The sequence below is a fragment of the Zonotrichia albicollis genome, chromosome 34 (genome assembly GCF_047830755.1).
Source record: "Zonotrichia albicollis isolate bZonAlb1 chromosome 34, bZonAlb1.hap1, whole genome shotgun sequence".
Lineage (NCBI taxonomy): Eukaryota > Metazoa > Chordata > Aves > Passeriformes > Passerellidae > Zonotrichia > Zonotrichia albicollis.
In genome coordinates, this window is record NC_133852.1 from 85,991 (window position 1) to 107,345 (window position 21,355).

At 61.7% G+C, this 21,355-nt stretch overlaps 2 protein-coding genes across 2 annotated transcripts; one reads left to right on the forward strand and one right to left on the reverse strand.

Moving 5' to 3' along the window:
- Nucleotides 1-308: 308 nt before the first annotated feature.
- Nucleotides 309-1,450, forward strand: LOC141726320 (isocitrate dehydrogenase [NAD] subunit gamma, mitochondrial-like; the record flags this gene model as incomplete). The annotated part of the gene is given in 3 exon segments (XM_074531086.1): nucleotides 309-450; nucleotides 1,108-1,168; nucleotides 1,279-1,450. Coding segments are annotated over 3 exon segments (284 nt in total), but the record flags the coding sequence as incomplete, so codon positions are not given.
- Nucleotides 1,451-2,767: 1,317 nt separating this feature from the next.
- On the reverse strand, nucleotides 2,768-21,290 carry SRPK3 (SRSF protein kinase 3). Its single transcript, XM_074531087.1, is given in 17 exon segments — nucleotides 2,768-3,607; nucleotides 4,191-4,283; nucleotides 5,269-5,295; nucleotides 5,298-5,337; nucleotides 6,088-6,195; nucleotides 7,257-7,357; nucleotides 8,397-8,639; nucleotides 10,010-10,121; nucleotides 12,651-12,676; nucleotides 14,839-14,998; nucleotides 16,407-16,513; nucleotides 16,630-16,717; nucleotides 16,812-16,899; nucleotides 17,021-17,129; nucleotides 17,230-17,351; nucleotides 19,302-19,359; nucleotides 20,118-21,290. Coding segments are annotated over 17 exon segments (1,689 nt in total). The 5' UTR covers nucleotides 20,140-21,290; the 3' UTR covers nucleotides 2,768-3,422.
- Between the last annotated feature and the right edge of the window lie 65 nt (nucleotides 21,291-21,355).

Sequence of the window (21,355 nt, forward strand, 5' to 3'; positions counted from 1 at the left end):
GTCACTGGGGGTCACTGGGGTCACTGGTTGGTCACTGGGGTGACTGGGGGGGTCACTGGGGTCACTGGGGGGTCACTGGGGGTCACTGGGCTGTTACTGAGGTCACTGGGGTCACTGGTTGGTCACTGGGGTCACTGGTGGGTCACTGGGGGGTCACTGGGGGTCACTGGGCTGTTACTGAGGTCACTGGGGGTCACTGGGGATCACTGGGCTGTTATTGGGGTCACTGGTTGGTCACTGGTTGGTCACTGGGGGTCCCTGGTTGGTCACTGGGGTCACTGGTTGGTCACTGGGGGTCCCTGGGGTCCCTGGGGGTCCCTGGTTGCTCACCGGGGGTCTCTCCCGGCGCCCCCAGGCCACGCGGAACACGGGCAAGAGCATCGCCAACCGCAACATCGCCAACCCCACGGCGGCGCTGCTGGCGGCCTGCATGATGCTGGACCACCTCAAGTGGGCGGGGCTTAACGCTGGGGGGCGGGGCTAATATGGGAGGGCGGGGCTAACACGGAGGGGCGGGGCTAACACGAGAGGGGTGGTGCTAACATGGGGGGAGGGGGGCCTAACGCTGGGGGCGGGGCTTACCCGGGAGGGGTGGGCTAATACGGGAGGGGTGGTGCTAACATGGGGGGGGCCTAACGCTGGGGGGCAGGGCTTACTGGCGAGGGGGTGGGGCTTATCCGGGAGGGGGTGGGGCTTATCTGGGAGGGGGTGGGCCACAGCCGGGAGGGGCTGGGACCATGCACAGTGGGTGGAGCTCACTTGGCGGGGGTGGGGCTTAGCTGAGGGGGTGGGGCTCACATAGGAGGGGGCGTGGCTTAGCTGGGGAAGGGTGGGAATCCCTGAGAAGGGGTGGGACCAACCAAAAGGGGGTGGGACTTTAAAAGGTGGGGGGGGCAATCCCAAAAAGGGGTGGGTCTTTTAAAGGGGTGTGGCTTCCCTTGGAGGGAGTGGCTTAGAAAGGGGCGTGGCTCAGCTGGTCAGGATCCCATGGGAGGGGCAGGGAAAGGGGGCGGAGCCTCTGTTCACCTGGAGGAGGTGGGGATGAACCTCTAAGGATGGGTGTGGCTCGCTGATGTGGGCGTGGCCCGTGTTTGCCCCGCCCCCCAGGCTGCACAACCACGCCTCCACCATCCGCAAAGCCGTGCTGGCCTCGCTGGACGACCCCCGGGTAAGCCCCGCCCTCACCTGTCCTTACCTGCCCAAGGGGGCGTGGCCTTAAAATTTGTGGGCGTGGCCCCGCCCCCTGTGGGCGTGTCCGTGACGTGGCCCCGCCCCCAGACGCACACGCCGGACATCGGGGGCCAGGGCACGACGTCGGGGGCGGTGCAGAGCATCATCGGGCACCTGCCGCGGGGCTGAGCCGGACACACGGACACGGGGGGACGGACACACGGACACCGGGACCCCCCCGGAACAGCCCCAGAGCCCCCTCCCCAAATGGCCCTGGGACCCTCCCTCAGAAGAAGACCCCCAGGAGCACAAACCTGACACCCCCAGGACCCCCCAAAACACCCCCAGGACCACAAAACACCCCAAGACCCCCCTGAACACCCCCAGGACCACCTGAGACACCCCCAGGACCCCCAAAACACCCCCAGGACCCCCCAAAACATTCCTGGGACCCCCCCAGGACCACACACCTGACACCTCCAGGACCATAAAACACCCCCAGGACCCCCCCCCAAAAACATTCCCTGGACCCCCTAGAACACCCCAGGACCACAAAACACCTCTGGGACCCCCCAAAACACCCCTGGGACCCCCCAGGACCCCCCAAAACACCCCTGGGACCCCCCCAAAACACCCCTGGGACCCCCCAGGAGCCCCCAAAACACCTCTGGGACCCCCCCCAGGACTGCACAGAGCCACTGGAATCCCCCAGAAGACCCCTGGGACCCAAAGCACCCCAGGACCCCCAAAATATTCCAAGACCCCCAAAGTACCTCTAGGACCACACACCTGACACCCCCAGGACCCCCCAAAACACTCCTGGGACCCCAAAACACCCCTGGAAAAATCTCTAGGACCCCCAAAAGCACCTCCAGAACCCCCCAAACATTCCTGGGGTCCCCCAGAACACCCCCAGGACCCCCAAAGCACCCCCAGGATTTTTAGGACCACTAGGACCACGATGCACCCCAACGGACCCCCCAAAACAGCTCTGGGACCCCCACAGGACCCCTCAAAACCCCCCTGGAGCCCCCAGGATCACAGCACACTCCAGGGTCCCACCAGAGCACCCCAAAACCCCCCACGGGACCCCAATGAACACCCCAGGACCACCAAGAGCCCCCAAAACCCCCCACAGGACCACCAGGAGCACCCCAAAACCCCCCACAGGACCCCAATAAACACCCCAAGACCACCAAAAGCCCACCACAGACCCCAATAAAAACCTCAGGACCACCAAGAGTCCCCAAAATCCCCACAGGACCACCAGGAGCACCCCAAATACCCCACAGAACCCCAATAAACAGCCCTGAACCCCCCAAATCCCCACAGGACCACCAGGAGTACCCCAAGTTCCCCCACAGGACTCCAAAACACAGCCCAGGACCACCAAGAGCCCCCCAAAACCCCCACAGGACCACCAGGAGCCCCCAAAACCCCCACAGGACCACCAGGAGCCCACAAAAGACTCCAAAAAACACCCCCGGACCACCAAGGGCCCCCCGAACCTCCCACAGGACCCCCATAAACACCCCTGGATTCCCCCAAATGACCCAAATAAACACCCCAGGACCACCAGTGCCCGCCCGTGGTTTATTGAGGTGGGGGGTGTGGCGGGGGGCGGGCTAGGGGCGGAGCCAGGGGTGCTGCAGGCACTGCCGGGACATGGCCCCCAGCATGGGACCCCCCAATAAACATCCCACTGAACACGCCCGTGGTTTATTGCCGCGGTGGGCGGGGCTAGGGGCGGGGCTAGGGGCGGAGTCGGGTGCTGCAGGCACTGCCGGACCATGATGGAACCCCCCAATGAACACGCCCGTGGTTTATTGCTGGGGGGCGGGGCTAGGGCGGGGCTAGGGGCGGAGCCAGGGATGCTGCAGGCACTGCCGGGCTGTGGCCTCCAGTATGGAACCCCCCAATAAACATCCCACTGAACACGCCCGTGGTTTATTGCCGCGGTGGGCGGGCTAGGGGCGGGGCCAGGGGTGCTGCAGGCACTGCTGGGCCATGATGGAACCCCCCAATGAAAACGCCCGTGGTTTATTGCCGCGGTGGGCGTGGCTAGGGGCAGAGCCAGCAGGCACTGCCGGGCCATGATGGAACCCCCAATGAACACGCCCGTGGTTTACTGCCGCGGTGGGCGGGGCTAGGGGCGGGGCTAGGGGCGGAGCCAGGGGTGCTGCAGGCACTGCCGGGCCATGATGGAACCCCCCAATGAAAACGCCCGTGGTTTATTGCCGCGGTGGGCGGGGCTAGGGGCGGAGCCAGGGGTGCTGCAGGCACTGCCGGGCCGTGGCGCGGCGGGCGGGCTCGAAGGCCAGCATGGGCCGCAGGAAGCGCGCGAAGGCGGCCGCCGGCCCCCGCGGCCACTCGTACTTCTCCTGCAGCACCGCCCGCAGCCCCCACGGCCGCAGGTGCCGGATGTGCCGCAGCTCACCTGCAAAGGGGCGGGGTCAGGGGCGGGGGACACGCCCACCCATGGGAAATGCATGCACACCCAGCAGGGGGAGGGGCAAGGAGGGTCCTGGCCACGCCTCAAATGAGGGGTGTGGTCAGGACACGCCCAAACCCTGTGACCACGCCCCTTATGATGGGTGTGGTCAGGACATGCCCAATCCTGAGGTGGCCCCACCCCATATAATGGGTGTGGTCAAGACATTCTCCAATCCTAATGTATTCAACCCCCTTATAAGGGGCGTGGTCAGGACATGCCCCAAAGCTGTGGTCCCGCCCCTTATGATAGGTGTGGTCAGGACATGCCCCTCCCCTCATGGGCGGAGCTATGAAATGACAAACCCCACCCCCTCCCCACCCCATGACCCTGCTGGTCTCAAATCCCTCCCCCTTTCCCGTGACCACACCCCTTATGGGTGCGTCACCACACCATCCCCTCATTTGCATAACCCCACCTTCTCCCACCTCCACCACACCTTTATGGCCACACCCAGCTCTTAACCCCGGCCCCAGCACCCCACCTGGCCACACCCATCCCTGGCCACGCCCCCTGGCCCCGCCCTCACCTCTCCTGTTGAAGAACTCTCGTGAGTAGCGCCCGCCCAGGGCCACGTGCCGCGGGATCTCCCCCAGCAGCTCGATCACGTGCGCTATGTGGTCTGCGGGGAACGGCGGACACGCCCCTTTTAGCCACGCCACCTCCTTTAGCCACGCCCACTCCCCGGTTCAATCCCCTTTAGCCACGCCCACTTCCACTGGTTCAATCCCCTTTAGCCACACACACTCCACTGGTTTAATCCTTTAGCCACGCCCACTCCACTGGTTCAATCCCCTTTAGCCACACCACTCCACTGGTTCAATCTTTAGCCACGCCCACTCACTGGTTCAATCCCCTTTAGCCACACCCACTCACTGGTTCAATCCTTTAGCCACGCCCACTCCACTGGTTCAATCCTTTAGCCACGCCCACTCACTGGTTCAATCCCCTTTAGCCACGCCCACTCCACTGGTTCAATCCCCTTTAGCCACACCCACTCCACTGGTTTAATCCTTTAGCCACGCCCACTCCACTGGTTCAATCCCCTTTATCCACACCCACTCCACTGGTTCAATCTTTAGCCACGCCCACTCACTGGTTCAATCCCTTTAGCCACACCCACTCCACTGGTTCAATCCTTTAGCCACGCCCACCCCACTGGTGCAATCCTTTAGCCACGCCCACTCCACTGGTTCAATCCCTTGTTCTCACCCCACCCCCACATGGGGGGTGTTCACTTGGCCACACCCACTTGGGCAATGCCCCCAGTCCATTGGCTGCCACACCATGCTGGCTCCACCCACCTATGAGTCACACCATTTGTTTGAAACCCAATCCATAATGGCCACGCCCTTGGGGCTGGCCACACCCCCATGGCTCCTGATTGGCTACCAGACACCACACCTCCTTTATATCCTTATTGGGTAGGCCCCGCCCACATTTACCATGTCCCGCCCACCCCAATGGCCACACCCATCCCACAGACCGCATCTACCTCTGAGACCACGCCCACATATGAAGCCACCACACCCATCCCTGAGGCCACACCCATTTTCAGTGTCACGCCCGCCCACCATGGCCACGCCCACCCCCGAGGCCACGCCCACCCTCGTCCCGGCTGTACTCCTCCCCGAGTGCGGCTCGAACAGGTAATCGCCCGTGGCCAGCTCGAACGCCTGCAGGGAAAATGGGGAGGGGTCTGCGGGGGCCATGGCAGCCCCTCCCCATCCTGGGGTCCATCAGAGCCCCCTCCCCACCCGGGGGTCCCAGAGCCTCCTCCCCACCCGGGGGTCCCTGGCAGCCCCAGACCCCCCTCACTATGGGGTCCCTGCAGCCCCCTCCTCACCCTGGGTCCATTAGAAGCCCCATGCTGGGGTCCATCAGAGCCCCCTCCCCACCCGGGGGTCCCGCAGCCCCCTCCCCACCCCGGGGGTCCCTGGGCAGCCCCTCCCCACTCAGGGGTCTCTCAGAGCCCCCTCCTCAGCCGAGGTCCATGGGCAGCCCCCTCCCCACCCCAGACCCCCCTCACTGTGGGGTCCCTGCAGCCCCCTCCTCACCCTGGGTCCATTACAAGTCCCATGCTGGGGTCCATCAGAGCCCCCTCCCCATTCCCGGGGGTCCTGCAGCCCCCTCCCCACCCTGGGGGTCCCTGGGCAGCCCCTCCCCACTCAGGGGTCTCTCAGAGCCCCCTCCTCAGCCGAGGTCCATGGGCAGACCTCTCCCCACCCCAGGACCCCCCCCTCACCATTGGGTCCATGGGCAGCCCCCACCCGTGGTCCCTCAGAACTCCCTCTCTAAACTGGGGTCCATCAGAGCCCCCTCCCCACCCGGGGGTCCCAGAGCCCCCTCCCCACCCCGGGATCCATCAGAGCCCCCTCCCCACCCGGGGGTCCCGCAGCCCCCTCCCCACCCCAGACCCCCCTGACCATGCAGGCCGTGCTCCAGATGTCGGCGGGGGGGCCGTACCCCGCCCCCAGCAGCACCTCCAGGGCCCGGTACTGCCGGGTCTGGATGTCCTCGGTGAAGTGTTTGTGCTGGGGGGGCGCGGGGGGGTCAGCCCGGAGCCAAAACAGCCCCAAAACAGACCCAAAACAGCCCCAAACAGCCCAAACCACACAAACACCCCAAAACAGCCCAAAACACCCCCAAAACCCACACAAACAGCCCCAAAACAGCCCAAAACCACACAAACAGCCCCAAAACAGCCCCAAAACAGCCCCAAAACAGCCCAAAACCCACACAAACAGCCCCAAAACAGGCCCAAAACAGCCCAAAACCCACACAAACAGCCCCAAAACAGCCCAGAACCACACAAACACACACAAAATCCCCCAAAACCCACACAAACACCCCAAAACAGCCCAAAACCCACAGAAACACCCCCAAAATCCACACAAACACCCCCAGAACCCACACAAACCCACACAAACACCCCCAAAATCCACACAAACACCCCCAAAACAGCCCCAAAACCCACACCAACACCCCCAGACCCAAAACACCCCCAGAACCTCCCCCCCCGGAACCTGCACAAACACCCCCAGACCCAAGAACACCCCAATACTCCCCAGAATTCCCCCCAAACCCACAGGAACACCCCCAGACCATCAAACCTCACCCCCAGTCCCTCCCAGTTTGTTCTCAGTCCCCCCAGTTCCTTCCAGTTCCTCCAGTCCCTTCCAATCCCCTCCCAGTCCCTCCCAGTTTCCCCCCAGTTTGTTCCCAGTGACCCCCCCAGTCTCTCCCACTCCCCCCAGTCCCCCCATTCCCCCCCAATCTCCTCCCAGTCCCTCCCAGTCCCCCCAGTCCCCCCCAATCCCCATCCCAGTCCCTCCCAGTTCCCCCAGTTTCCCCCAGCTCTCCCAGTGTCCCCAGTCCCCCCCAGTCCCTCCCAGTTTCCCCAGTCCCTCCCAGTGACCCCCCCAGTCCCTCCCAATATATCCCAGTTTCCCCAGTCCCCCCCAGTCCTCCCAGTCCCTCCCAGTTTGTTCTCAGTCCCTCCCAGTCCCCCCCAGTATATCCCAGTTTCCCCAGTCCCCCCAGTCCCCCCCAGTATATCCCAGTCCCTCCCAGTCCCCCAGTTTCCCGCTCTCACCACCCAGCAGCCGTTGCCCAGGTCGGCGATTTTGATCCTCAGCCTGGGGGCAGCTCGGGGGTCCAGGGGGTTCTCCTGCCCCCCCGGCAGCCCCCCCTCACCTGCAGGGGACCCCAGGGGCGTTGGGGGGGCACACCTGGGACCCCCCGTGACCCCCAGTGACCCCCAGTGACCTCCAGTGACCCCCCACTGACCCACCAGTGACCCCCAGTGACCCCCAGTGACCCCCAGTGACCTCCAGTGACCTCCAGTGACCCCCCAGTGACCTCCAGTGACCCCCCATGACCCCCAGTGACCCCAGTGACCCTCCCACTGACCTCCCAGTGACCCCTCAGTGACCCCCAGTGACCTCCAGTGACCCCCCAGTGACCCCCAGGGACCCCAGTGACCTCCCAGTGACCCCACCAGTGACCTCCCAGTGATCCCCAGTGACCCCCAGTGACCCCACCAGTGACCCCCCAGTGACCCCCAGTGACCTCCAATGACCTCCAGTGACCCCCCAGTGACCCCCAGTGACCTCCAGTGACCCCACAGTGACCCCACCAGTGACCTCCCAGAGACCCCCCAGTGACCCCCAGTGACCCCCAGTGACCTCTCAGTGACCCCACCCCAAATTCCCACCCCAATTCCAAATGGCCCCTCTTGATCCCCCAACCCTAAATTCCCCCAAAGCCCCCAAAATGCCTCCCCAGACCCCCCAACCCCAATATCTCCCAAATCTACCCCAAATTTCACCCTCTAGATCCCCCCAACTCCAAACCCCCCCCCCAAATTGCTCAGGACCCCAAATTTCCCCCAAATCCACCCCAAACTGCTCCTCCAGACCCCAAATTCCCCCCAAACCACCCCAAACTGCTCCTCCAGACCCCAAATTCCCCCCAAACCACCCCAAACTGCTCCTCCAGACCCCAAATTCCCCCCAAATCCACCCCAAATTGCCCCTCTAGACCCCAAATTCACCCCAAATCCACCCCAAAATGCTCCTCAAGACCCCAAATTCCCCCCAAACCACCCCAAATTCCCCCCAAATTCCCCCCAAATCACCCCAAACTGCTCCTCAAGACCCCAAATTTCCCCCAAACCCCACCCCCAAAATGCTTCTCCAGACCCCCCGACCCCAAACCCCCCCCCATCACTGACCCAAGGTTTTGGGGAGCCCCTCGGAGCCCCCCGAGAGGAGCGAGCCCGACGTGGGGGTGAAGAGCGAATCCGAGGCCGAGCTGGGGCTGGGGGGGCGCCGGGGGGGTCCCGGGGAGCCCCCCGAGAATCCATCGCTGGAGCCGCCCCCTCCCCCCCCCCCCGCGGGCAGAGTGTGCACCCCCGAGGACGAGGCCCCGCTCGGGGGGCTCCCCCCAAACTCCTCCGGGGGCTCCGGGGGGGTCTCTGTGGGAGGAGAGAGAGATGCTGAGACGCCCACCCCAAAAATGCACCCCAAAAATTATTTACCCCAAAAATTCACACCAGAAATTCACCCCAGAAATTCACGCCAAATATTCACCCCAAAAATTCACCCCATTTTTGGGGTCCTCAACCCCCCCTCGGTGTCCCCCCCACCAAAGCCATGACTGGTGTCGCTGTCACCCCCCAATGTCCTCCCCGGGCACTGACCGGTGTCACTGTCCTCCCCCACCCGGTGTCCCCAATGTCCCGCACTGACCGGTGTCGCTGTCCCCGGTGTCCCCCCCTGGCACTGACCGGTGTCACTGTGCCCCCCCCGGTGTCTCTGTCCCCACTGTCCCCCCCCCAATGTCCCGCACTGACCGGTGTCGCTGTCCCCGGTGTCCCCTCCCGCACTGACCGGTGTCGCTGTCACCCCCAGTGTCCCCAGTGTCCTGCACTGACCGGTGTCGCTGTCCCCTCCCCGCACTGACCGGTGTCACTGTGCCCCCCCGGTGTCGCTGTCCCCACTGTCCCCCCCCAATGTCCCGCACTGACCGGTGTCGCTGTCACCCCCCCAATGTCCCCAATGTCCCCCACTGACTGGTGTCGCTGTCCCCTCTCTGTCCTCCCCGGCACTGACCGGTGTCACTGTCCCCGCTGTCCCCACTGACGGGTGTCGCTGTCCCCACTGTCCCCACTGACCGGTGTCGCTGTCCCCAATGTCCTGCACTGACCGGTGTTGCTGTCCCCAATGCCCCCCCCGCACTGACCGGTGTCGCTGTGCCCCCCCGGTGTCGCTGTCCCCAATGTCCCCCCCGGCACTGACCGGTGTCGCTGTCCCCACTGTCCCCCCCGGCACTGACCGGTGTCCCTGTCCCCACTGACCGGTGTCGCTGTCACCCCCTAATGTCCCCACTGTCCCCCCCCCGGCACTGACCGGTGTCGCTGTCCCCAATGTCCCGCACTGACCGGTGTCGCTGTCACCCCCACTGTCCCCACTGTCCCCAATGTCCCGCACTGACCGGTGTCGCTGTCCCCTGTCTGTCCCCCCCCCGGCACTGACCGGTGTCGCTGTCCCCAATGTCCCCACTGACCGGTGTCGCTGTCCCCACTGTCCCCAGTGTCCCCACTGACCGGTGTCGCTGTCCCCACTGTCCCCCCCGGCACTGACCGGTGTCGCTGTCCCCAGTGTCCCCCCTCGCTGTCCCCGGTGTCCCCTCCCGGCACTGACCGGTGTCGCTGTGCTCCCCCGGTGTCGCTGTCCCCAATGTCCCGCACTGACCGGTGTCGCTGTCCCCAGTGTCCCCTCCCGGCACTGACCGGTGTCGCTGTCACCCCCCAATGTCCCCACTGTCCCCGCTGTCCCCACTGACCGGTGTCGCTGTCGCGCAGCCGCTCCAGGTCCCGCAGTCTCTCTGCCAGCAGCTCCCGCTGTCGCCGCTGTCGCCGCCGCCGCCGCCGCCGCTGAGCCCGCGACAGCCGCTCCTGGGGGGGGCGGTGGATTCTGGGGGAATCCCTCGGATTTTGGGGAATCCCTCGGATTTTTGGGGAATCCCTCGGATTTTGGGGGATTCCCTCGGTTTTGGGGGAATCCCTCGGATTTTGAGGGGATTCTCTCAGTTTTGGGAGGATTCCCTTGGTTTTGGGGGAGTTCCTTAGGTTTTTGGGGGGATTCCCTCGGTTTTGGGGGGATTCCCTCAGATTTTGGGGGAATTCCCTCGGTTTTGAGGGAATCCCTCGGTTTTGGGGGGATCCCCTCGGTTTTGGGGGTCCTGGGATTGGGGAGCTTTGATTTTGGGGAGCACAGGGCACACGGGTGTGCAAAACCATGCGGGGGCACACGGGGGGGGCATGCTTGGGTGTGAGGGCACACACAGGTGAGCACACACACACACAGGTGAGCATGCTCAGGTGGGAGGGCACAGGTGTGCAAGGTGAGGCGTGACTGCACAGGTGAGCACACACACTTGAGCACACACACACACACACACACACACACACACACAGGTATGAGCATGCTCGGGTGTGAGGGCACAGGTGTGCAAGGCGAGGCGTGACTGCACAGGTGTGCACTGACACAGGTGTGCAAGGACAGGTGAGAGCACACACGTGAATACACACACACACACTTAGATGTGCAGTGATTGACACAGGTGAGCACACACACACAGGTGAGCACACACAAATATGAGCACACACAGGTGTGCAAGGACAAGTGTGAGCACACACACACACAGAGGTGAGCACACACTGGTGCACACTGACACAGGTGTGCAATGACACAGGTGTGAGTACACCAAGGTGTGCAAGAACAGGTGTGAGCACACACACAGGTGAGCACACACAGGTGTGAACACACACAGGTGAGAGCACAGGTGAGCACACACACACAGGTGAGCACACACACACAGGTGTGAACACACAAACACACAAGTGAGCACACACAGGTGTGCAATGAACAGGTGAGCACACACACACACACACACACACACACACACACACACACAGATGTGCAATGACACAGGTGAGCACACCCAGGTGAGCACACACACATACACACACACACGTGTGCAATGACACAGGTGAGCACACCCAGGTGAGCACACACACATACACACACACACGTGTGCAATGACACAGGTGAGCACACCCAGGTGAGCACACACACACAGAGATGTGCAATGACACAGGTGAGCACACACACAGGTGAGCACACACACATACACACACACACGTGTGCAATGACACAGGTGAGCACACACACACCCCCCCAGGCGTGCAAGAAGTGTGCATGCAATGACACAGGTGAGCACACCCAGGTGAGCACACACACACACACACACAGATGTGCAATGAACAGGTGAGCACACACACACGTGTGCAATGACACAGGTGTGAGCACACGCACAAGGACAGGTGAACACACACACACAGGTGTGCAATGAACAGGTGAGCACACACACATGCAATGACACAGGTGTGAGCACACACACAAGGACAGGTGAGCACACACACACACAGGTAAGCACACACACATACACAGGTGTGCAATGACACAGGTGAGCACACACACACACCCCCCCAGGCGTGCAAGAAGTGTGCATGCAATGACACAGGTGAGCACACCCAGGTGAGCACACACACAGGTGTGCAATGACACAGGTGAGAGCACACACACACGTGTGCAATGACAGGTGTGAGCACACACACACAGGTGTGCAATGACACAGGTGAGAGCACACACACACGTGTGCAATGACAGGTGTGAGCACACACACACACAGGTGTGCAATGACACAGGTGAGCGCACACACACAGGTGAGCACACACACACAGGTGAGCACACACACACAAGGACAGGTGAGCGCGCACACACACAGGTGTGCAATGACACAGGTGTGAGCACACACACAAGGACAGGTGAGCACACACACAGGTGCGCACACACACACACACGTGTGCAATAACACAGGTGTGAACACACACACACACACATGTGCTATGAACAGGTGAACTCACACACACACACGTGTGCAATAACACAGGTGTGAACACACACACAGACACACGTGTACAATGACACAGATGTGAGCACACACACAAGGACAGGTGAGCACACACACACAGGTGTGCAATGAACAGGTGAGCACACACACACACACAGATGTGCAATGACACAGGTGTGCACACAGACACACACAGAGGTGAGCACACACACACAGGTGTGCAATGAACAGGTGTGAGCACACACACACACACAGGTGAGCACACACAGGTGTGAGCACACACAAGGACAGGTGAGCACACACACACAGGTGAGCACACAGGTGTAAACACACACACACACAGGTGTGCAATGACCAGGTGTGAGCACACACACACACCAAGTGTGCAATGAACAGGTGTGAGCACACACACAAGGACAGGTGCACACACACACACATGCGTGTGCAATGACACAGGTGTGAGCACACACAGGTGTGAGCACACCCCCCCAGGTGTGCAATCACTCACAGGTTCCTCCTGGGGTGCCGAGCTCACTGTGGACAGACGGGGGGGGCTCAGCCCAGGTGTGGGGGAGGGGATTTGGGGGCTCCCCAAATTCCAGGGGGACCCCCAGAGCCCCCGGGTGGGGGATTGGGCCCCCCTGGACTTTGGGGGACCAACAGGAACCTGCACACGGGAGGGATTTTTGGGGTACCCCCTCCCCCCCAGGAATGGATTTTGGGGTTACCTTCCGCCCCTGCTGATGTATTTTGGGGTACCCCCCCACCCCATGGTTGATATTTTGGGGTACCTGCCCCGCAGGGGTGAGTTTTGGGGTACCCCCCACCCCATGGATGTATTTTGGGGTACCTGCTCCATGGGGGTGAGTTTTGGGGTTCCCCCCCCATGTATTTGGGATATTTTGGGGTACCTGCCCCGCGGAGGGGGGGCTGTATCCCCCATAGGATGGATTTTGGGGTACCCCCCTCCCCATGGATGTATTTTGGGGTACCTGCCCCGGGGGTGAATTTTGGGGTACCCCCCCATATATTTTGGGTATTTTGGGGTACCTGCTCCATGGGGGTGAGGTTTGGGGTTCCCCCCCATATATTCTGGACATTTTGGGGTACCTGCCCCACGGGGGTGAGTTTTGGGGTACCCCCCCATATATTTTGGATATTTTGGGGTACCTGCCCCGCGGGGGGGTTTTGGAGTTCCCCCCCATGTATTGCTGTATTTTGGGGTACCCCCCCCATATATTTTGGATATTTTGGGGTACCTGCCCCCCCATGGGGTGAGTTTTGGGGTACCCCCCCATATATTTTGGATATTTTGGGGTACCTGCCCCGCGGGGGGGTTTTGGAGTTCCCCCCCATGTATTTTGGATATTTTGGGGTACCTGCCCTGCGGAGGGGAGGCTGTATCCCCCATGGATGTATTTTGGGGTACCCCCCTCCCCATGGATGTATTTTGGGGTACCTGCCCCGCGGGGGTGGGTTTTGGGGTTCCCCCCCATATATTGCCGTATTTTGGGGTACCTGCTCCATGGGGGTGAGTTTTGGGGTAACCCCCCCATGTATTTGGGATATTTTGGGGTACCTGCCCCGCGGGGGAAGCTGTCTCCCCATGGGATGTATTTTGGGGTACCCCCCACCCCATGGATGTATTTTGGGGTACCTGCTCCATGGGGGTGAGTTTTGGGGTTCCCCCCATATATTGCCATATTTTGGGGTACCCTCCTCCCCAGGGTGGGTATTTTGGGGTACCTGCCCCACGGGGGGGGCCGCCCCTCCATGGGATGGGTTTTGGGGTTCCCCCCCCATGTATTTGGGATATTTTGGGGTACCTGCCCCACAAGGGGGGCTGTCCCCCCACAGGATGTATTTTGGGGTACCCCCCTCCCCATGGTGGATATTTTGGGGTACCTGCTCCATGGGATGTATTTTGGGGTACCCCCCCATGTATTTTGGACATTTTGGGGTACCTGCCCCGCCATGGGATGGGTTTTGGGGTACCCCCCGATATATTTTGGATATTTTGGGGTACCTGCCCCGCGGGGGTGAGTTTTGGGGTTCCCCCCCCATGTATTTTGGATATTTTGGGGTACCTGCCCCGCGGGGGTGAGTTTTGGGGTTCCCCCCCCATGTATTTGGGATATTTTGGGGTACCTGCCCCGCGGGGGGATTTTGGGGTACCCCCCCATATATTTGGGCTATTTTGGGGTACCTGCTCCATGGGGGTGAGTTTTGGGGTTCCCCCCCATATACTGCCATATTTTGGGGTTCCCCCCACCCCAGGGTGGATATTTTGGGGTACCTGCCCCACGGGGAGGGGCGCCCCCCCATGGGATCTATTTTGGGGTTCCCCCCCATGTATTGCTGTATTTTGGGGTATCCCCCCCATATATTTTGGGATATTTTGGGGTACCTGCCCCGCCATGAGATGGGTTTGGGGTACCCCCCTATGTATTTGGGATATTTTGGGGTACCTGCTCCATGGGGGTGAGTTTTGGGGTTCCCCCCCATATATTGCCGTATTTTGGGGTACCCCCCATGCATTTGGGATATTTTGGGGTACCTGCCCCGCAGGAGGGGCCGCCCACTCCATGGGATGTATTTTGGGGTACCTGCTCCATGGGGGTGAATTTTGGGGCTCCCCCCCATATATTTGGGATATTTTGGGGTACCCCCCCATATATTTGGGTATTTTGGGGTACCTGCCCCGCGGGGGGGGCCCCCGCCCCGCGCCCAGGCCGCCGCCTGCGCCGCCAGGTGCCGCAGGTAGGGCGGCGCCACGCACAGCAGCACGTTCTCGGGCTTGATGTCCGTGTGGATGATCTTGCACTTGGTGTGCAGGTAATCCAGGCCCTCGAGCACCTGAAAGCGCACCCCGACATCAGGGGGGACCCCGAAACATCGGGGGGGGACCCCAACATCAGGGGGGGATCCCCGACATCGGGGGGGGGAACCCGACATCAGGGGGGAAACCCCGAAATTGGAGGGGAACTAAAAATGTGAGGGGGCAACTGAAATCCAGCAAGGAACCCCGAATCCAGCAAGGAACCCCAAATCCGGGGGGGAACCCCAACATCAGGGGAGCACCCCAATATCAGAGCGAACCCCAACATTAGGGAGAACCCCGAAATCGGGGGGGGGGGAACCCCAAAATCTGGGGGGAAAACCCCAAAATCTGGAGGGAAACCCCAAATATGGGGGGCATCCCAATGGGGGAGGGACAGGTGAAATTGGGGAGGGACCACCCAAATTTTGGGGGGGAACTCCAAAATCTGGGGGGGCACACCTGAGTGGGAGGGGACCCCAAATCTGTCTCTGTGCATCCCATTTGGGGTCCCAGGGAGGGATTTGGGGAGATTTTGGGGTCTCTGTTCAGCCCATTTGGGGTCCCAGGGAGGGATTTGGGGAGATTTGGGGGGTTCTGTTCAGCCCATTTGGGGTCCCAGTGAAGCAGAAGAGATTTGGGGGTCCCTGTGCATCCCATTTGGGGTCCCACAGAGGAATTTGGGGAGATTTGGGGGGTTCTGTTCAGCCCATTTGGGGTCCCAGGGAGGAATCGGGGGGGTCTCTGTTCACCCATTTGGGGTCCCAGGGAGGGATTTGGGGGTCCCTGTTCACCCATTTGGGGTCCCAATGAACTGGAAGGATTTGGGGGGCTCTGGGGGTCCCTGTTCACCCATTTGGGGTCCCAGGGAGGAATCTGGGGGTCTCTGTTCAGCCCATTTGGGGTCCCCAGGGAGGGATTTGGGGGTCCCTGTTCAGCCCATTTGGGGTCCCCAGGGAGGAATCTGGGGGTCTCTGTTCACCCATTTGGGGTCCCAGTGAACTGGGGGGATTTGGGGGTCCCTGTTCACCCATTTGGGGTCCCAGGGAGGAATCTGGGGGTCCCTGTTCACCCATTTGGGGTCCCCAGGGAGGGATTTGGGGGTTCTCTGTGCAGGCCATTTGGGGTCCCAGTGAACTGGGGGGATTTGGGGGGCCCTGGGCAGCACATGTGGGGTCCCAGGGAGGAATCTGGAATCTCTGTTCAGCCCATTTGGGGTCCCAGGGAGGGATTTGTGGGGATTTTGGGGTCTCTGTTCAGCCCATTTGGGGTCCCAGGGAGAGATTTGGGGGTCCCTGTTCAGCCCATTTGGGGTCCCCAGGGAGGGATTTGGGGGGTCTCTGTTCACCCATTTGGGGTCCCAATGAACTGGGAGGATTTGGGGGGCTCTGGGGGGGTCTATTTGGGGTCCCCCGGGCAGATTTGGGGTCCCCCAGCCCCCCTGACCTGCCGCACGATGCTCTTGACGCAGGGCAGGGGCAGCCCCTGGTAGTTGGATTTGATGATCCAGCGCAGCAATTGGTGCCCCAGCACCTCCAGCACCATGCAGACATCTGGGGGTGGGGGGCGGTCAAGGAACCCCCAAAAAAACCCCTGAGACCCCCCCCCCCCACCAACATAGGGTGAAAAACTTGGGGTTACCCCCCCTGAGAACCCCCCAAAAGGATACGGACGCCGTTGACCCCCGAAATCTTGAAGTCATCGATGAGCTGCACGATGTTCTCCCGCTTGGGGTCGCTGGGGTCCGAGTCCCGCACCTGGGGAGGGGAATTTGGGGAGGGGGGTCCTCGGTTTGAGGGGGTGGGGGGTCACGGAGGTGAATTTGGGGTGGGGGTCTCCGGGGTCACTCACACATTTCAGCAGTTTGATCTCATCCAGCGCCGTCTCCGTGTATTGGGGGGCGCTTTTCACCACCTTCAGCGCCACGAAACGTTTCCTCCTGCCCAGAGAAAAGCAGGGGGAACGCCCCCCACCCCAATAAAAAATATTCCAGGGAAGCCCCCCACCTCAAAAATAAACATTCCAGGGGAGCTCCCCACCCCGGGTGTCCCCGCACTCACCGCAGGTCCCAGCAGAGCCACACGGTGGAGAAATGGCCCCAGCCCAGCTTGCGAACAACGTGGTAGCGCCCGTGGAAAAGGTCCCCGATGCGAACGGGGTAATACCCACCTTTGGGGAGGGGGCGCGGGGGGGTCACGATGGGGTTTGGGGGGACCCCCACCCACCCAAAACACCCCTCCCCAAAAAGGAGCGGGGGGTCCCTGCCCACCTTTGCAGTAATCGCGGGGATCCTCCTGCTCCCCCTCGTCGGAGCCCAGCGCGGACTCGCAAAGCGACGGCGGCGCCGGGGGGGGGTCTGGGGGCGACACCTCGTGGGGGGGGCTGGGGGTCCTGAGGGGAGGGGGCAGCAAAGATGGGACCCTCCCCAAATGGAGGGGCTAGAGACCCCCAGAGCTCAGCACAGCCCGGATTTGGAGCTCTCCCCAAAATGGGGAACCTTCGGGGGTCTCCTCTGGAACTTTCAGGGGTCTCCTCTCTGCCTCCCCCTCCCCAAAATCTGCCCCCTTTGGGGGTCCCTCCCCCCTAAAATCTGGAACTTTCAGGGATCTCCTCTCTGCACCCCCTCCCCCAAAATCTGCTCCCTTTGGGGGTCCCCCCCTCTAAAATCTGGAACATTCAGGGGTCTCCTCTCTGCACCCCACTCCCCAAAATCTGCCCCCTTTGGGGGTCCCCTCTCTGCACCCCCCCCCTCCTCAAAACCTGGAAATTTTAGGGGTCTTCTCTCTGACCCACCCTCCCCAAAATCTGCTCCCTTTGGGGGTCCCTCCCCCCTAAAATCTGGAACATTCAGGGGTCTCCTCTCTGCACCCCCTCCCCAAAATCTGCTCCCTTTGGGGGTCTCCTCTCTGCGCCCCCTCTCTCAAAAATCTGGAACCTTCGGGGGTCTCCTCTGGAACTTTCAGGGGTCTCCTCTCTGCCTCCCACTCCCCAAAATCTGCCCCCTTTGGGGGTCCCCTCTCTGCACCCCCCCCTCCTCAAAACCTGGAAATTTTAGGGGTCTTCTCTCTGACCCACCCTCCCCAAAATTTTCTCCCTTTGGGGGTCCCCCCCCTCTAAAATCTGGAACTTTCAGGGGTCTCCTCTCTGCACCCCCTCTCTCAAAAATCTGGAACCTTCGGGGGTCTCCTCTGGAACTTTCAGGGGTCTCCTCTCTGCACCCCCTCCCCAAAATCTGGAACTTTCAGGGGTCTCCTCTGTGCCTCCCACTCCCCAAAATTTGCTCCCTTTGGGGGTCCCCCCCCCTAAAATCTGGAACCTTCAGGGGTCTCCTCTCTGCGCCCCCCCTCTCAAAAAATCTGGAACTTTCAGGGGTCTCCTCTCTGCGCTCCCCCTCTCAAAATCTGGAACTTTCAGGGGTCTCCTCTGTGCACCCCCTCCCCCAAAATCTGCTCCCTTTGAGGGTCCCCCCCCTCTAAAATCTGGAACTTTCAGGGGTCTCCTCTCTGTGCCCCCCCCTCTCAAAAATCTGGAACCTTCAGGGGGTCTCCTCTGGAACCTTCAGGGGTCTCCTCTGTGCACCCCCTCCCCAAAATCTGGAACTTTCAGGGGTCTCCTCGCTGCACCCCCTCCCCCAAAATCCGCTCCCTTTGGGGGTCCCCCCCCCCAAAATCTGGAACTTTCAGGGGTCTCCTCTCTGCGCCCCCCGTCTCAAAAATCTGGAACCTTCGGGGGTCTCCTCTGGAACCTTTGGGGGTCTCCTCTCTGCTCCCCCCTCCCCAAAATCTGCTCCCTTTGGGGTCTCCTTTCTGTCACCCCCTCCCCAAACTCTGCTCCCTTTGGGGTCTCCTCTCTGTCACCCCCTCCTCAAAATCTGCCCCCCTCGGGGGTCTCCTCTCCCCCCTCCCCCACCCCAAAATCTGCTCCCTTTGGGGTCTCCTCTCTGTCACCCCCTCCCCAAATTCTGCCCCCCTCGGGGGTCTCCTCTCTGCCCCCCCATACCTGGTCCCTTCGGGGGTCTCCCCCATTCTGGGGGGGGGGGGTCCCAGGGTGGTCCCACAGCCCCAAAGGAGCCGGGAATGGTCCCAGGGCAGCGCTGGGAGGTCCCAAAGGCCCCCCCGAGCTGGGGGGGGAGCAGGTGCGGGGCATTCTGGGCCATCACCCCCCCAAAATAGAAATGACCTCAAGGCCCCCCCCCGGCCCCGCGGGCCTAAAAATAGCCCAGGAGGGGGAGGGGCGGCTCGGAATGTCCCCTCCCCCCCCTTAAAAGGGGGCTCTGCTCGTGTGTGTCCCCCTCCCCCCCATTATGGGTAAGGGTCGTGACCCCGCTGACCCCCCCCTCACCTTGGGGGTGCTTTCGGTTTTTTGTCCTTTTTGCGCTTTCTCCTTCTCCTGATGGGATCTGGGGAGGGGATTTGGGGGTCGCGGGATCACAGATCCCCTTGTGTCCCACCCCCAGGTACCCTGTGTGCCCCCCGGACCTAAAATCCACTGATCCCCAACACCGAAATGGCCCCTCAGAGACCGCTGAAATTTCCCCCAAAATTCCTCAGGACTCCAATTTCCCCTCAGGGACCCCCATTTTCCCCTCATCTGTCCCCCAAACCCCTCAGGACCCCCCTCACACTCCTCCTCCTGAGGGACCCCATTTTCCCCTCAGGGCACCCCTCTAAGACCCCATTTTTCCCCTCAGGATCCCCATTTTCCCCTCAGGACACCCCTTACAAACCCCATTTCCCCCTCACAAACCCCATTTTCTCCCTCACAATCCCCATTTTCCCTTCACAAACCCCATTTTCCCCTCAGGACACCGCTCACAAACCCCATTTTCCCCTCACAAACTCCACTTTCTCCCTCACAAATCCTATTTTTCCCCTCACAAACCCCATTTCTCCTCACAAATCCCATTTTACCCCTCTCAGACCCCATTTTCCTCTCACAAACTCCGATTTTCCCCACACAAACCCCATTTTTCCCCTCACAAACCCCACTTTTCCCCTCTCAGACCCCATTTTCCCCTCACAAACTCCATTTTTCCCCTCACAAACCCCACTTTTCCCCTCTCAGACCCCATTTTCCCCTCACAAACTCCATTTTTCCCCACACAAACCCCATTTTCCCCTCACAAACTCCATTTTCCCTCAGACCCCCGCCCCTCACCGGGCGCCCCGCGCAGCTCCATTCCCCGCGCTCGCCCCCGCTCCGCACGTGGCGCCCCCTGGCGGCCGGGGAAAGGGGCGGAGCAACCCCAAAAACTCCGCCCACTGACCAATGAGAAGCCGCCATGAGGTGCTGACCACGCCCCTAACCACGCCCCGCTGTCGCCATGGAAACGCGGCCTAGAGCGACGCCACCGTGAGATCCCGCGCCGCTTTGTCGTAATATAACGAGACCCAACCCCCCGGCCACGGCTGTCACGATATTTTCTGTATCGCGACAGCACCCGCAGAGCCCCGACAGCCCCTAAACCCCTCAGTGATCGCTTGGGTCAAGCAGCGGTGCTGTCCCAAGCGACACCGCCTTTCACTCCCGCCCTCACCGCTGATTGGCTGCCGCTACCGCGCGCGTCATCCGAGCGCGACGCATCACCATGGCAACCGCGGGGTAAACACGGAAGTGCCCAAAACCAGGCCCGGAGCCTCCAAAATCGCGGCGGGACCCCCAAAAAACGCAAATCTCCACCTCCCCTTCCTTTCCCAGGGCCTCCCGAAGGGCTTGGGGACCCCCAAGAGGCTGTCTGGGGGGGTGGGGGAGGGCGCCGAGCCCCCCACGAACAGACGGGGCCAGGGGGCTGCTGGGCATCAGTTTAATACCGGGGTGCGGGGGCGTGTGGGGGGGGCAGCACCCCCGGACCCCCTTCCCCCCCTCCCCCCCCAGGTGCTGATACTCGGGAGAGGGGGGAGGGGCAGAGTGAAGACCCCTTCCCCCCCCCCCATTTTTTCCCCTCCCCCCCCTTTCCCATCCCCCAAACAGCAAAAATCCCACGGTAGTGGTTTGGGGTGGGGGGGGAGGGGAACAAAGAGGAGACCCTAAAAAAAAAATACCAGCCCCCTCCCCCACCATTCCCCCAGTCATTTTGAGGAGGGGGTCTTCTCCTTCTCCATCTTCATCTTCATCATCATCATCTTCTCCCCCCTCCCAAAATCAATCAGCCGAGGTTCATCCGCGGCGTCCAGCGCTGTGTCCCCCTCCCCCATTTTCCATGTTTTTGCCGGGGTGGGGGGGGGGGGGTTTGTGTCACCCCCAAACTCAGCCCCACACCCAGAGTCCCTTGGGGGGGCTTTGTTTTTTGGGGGGGGGGGGCGCTGTGGGATTTGGGGTCGGGGGGGGGGTCGGGGGGGTTCAGCCGTGGTTTTTTTTTTTGTTGGTTTTTTTTTTGTTGTTTTTTTGGTTGTTTT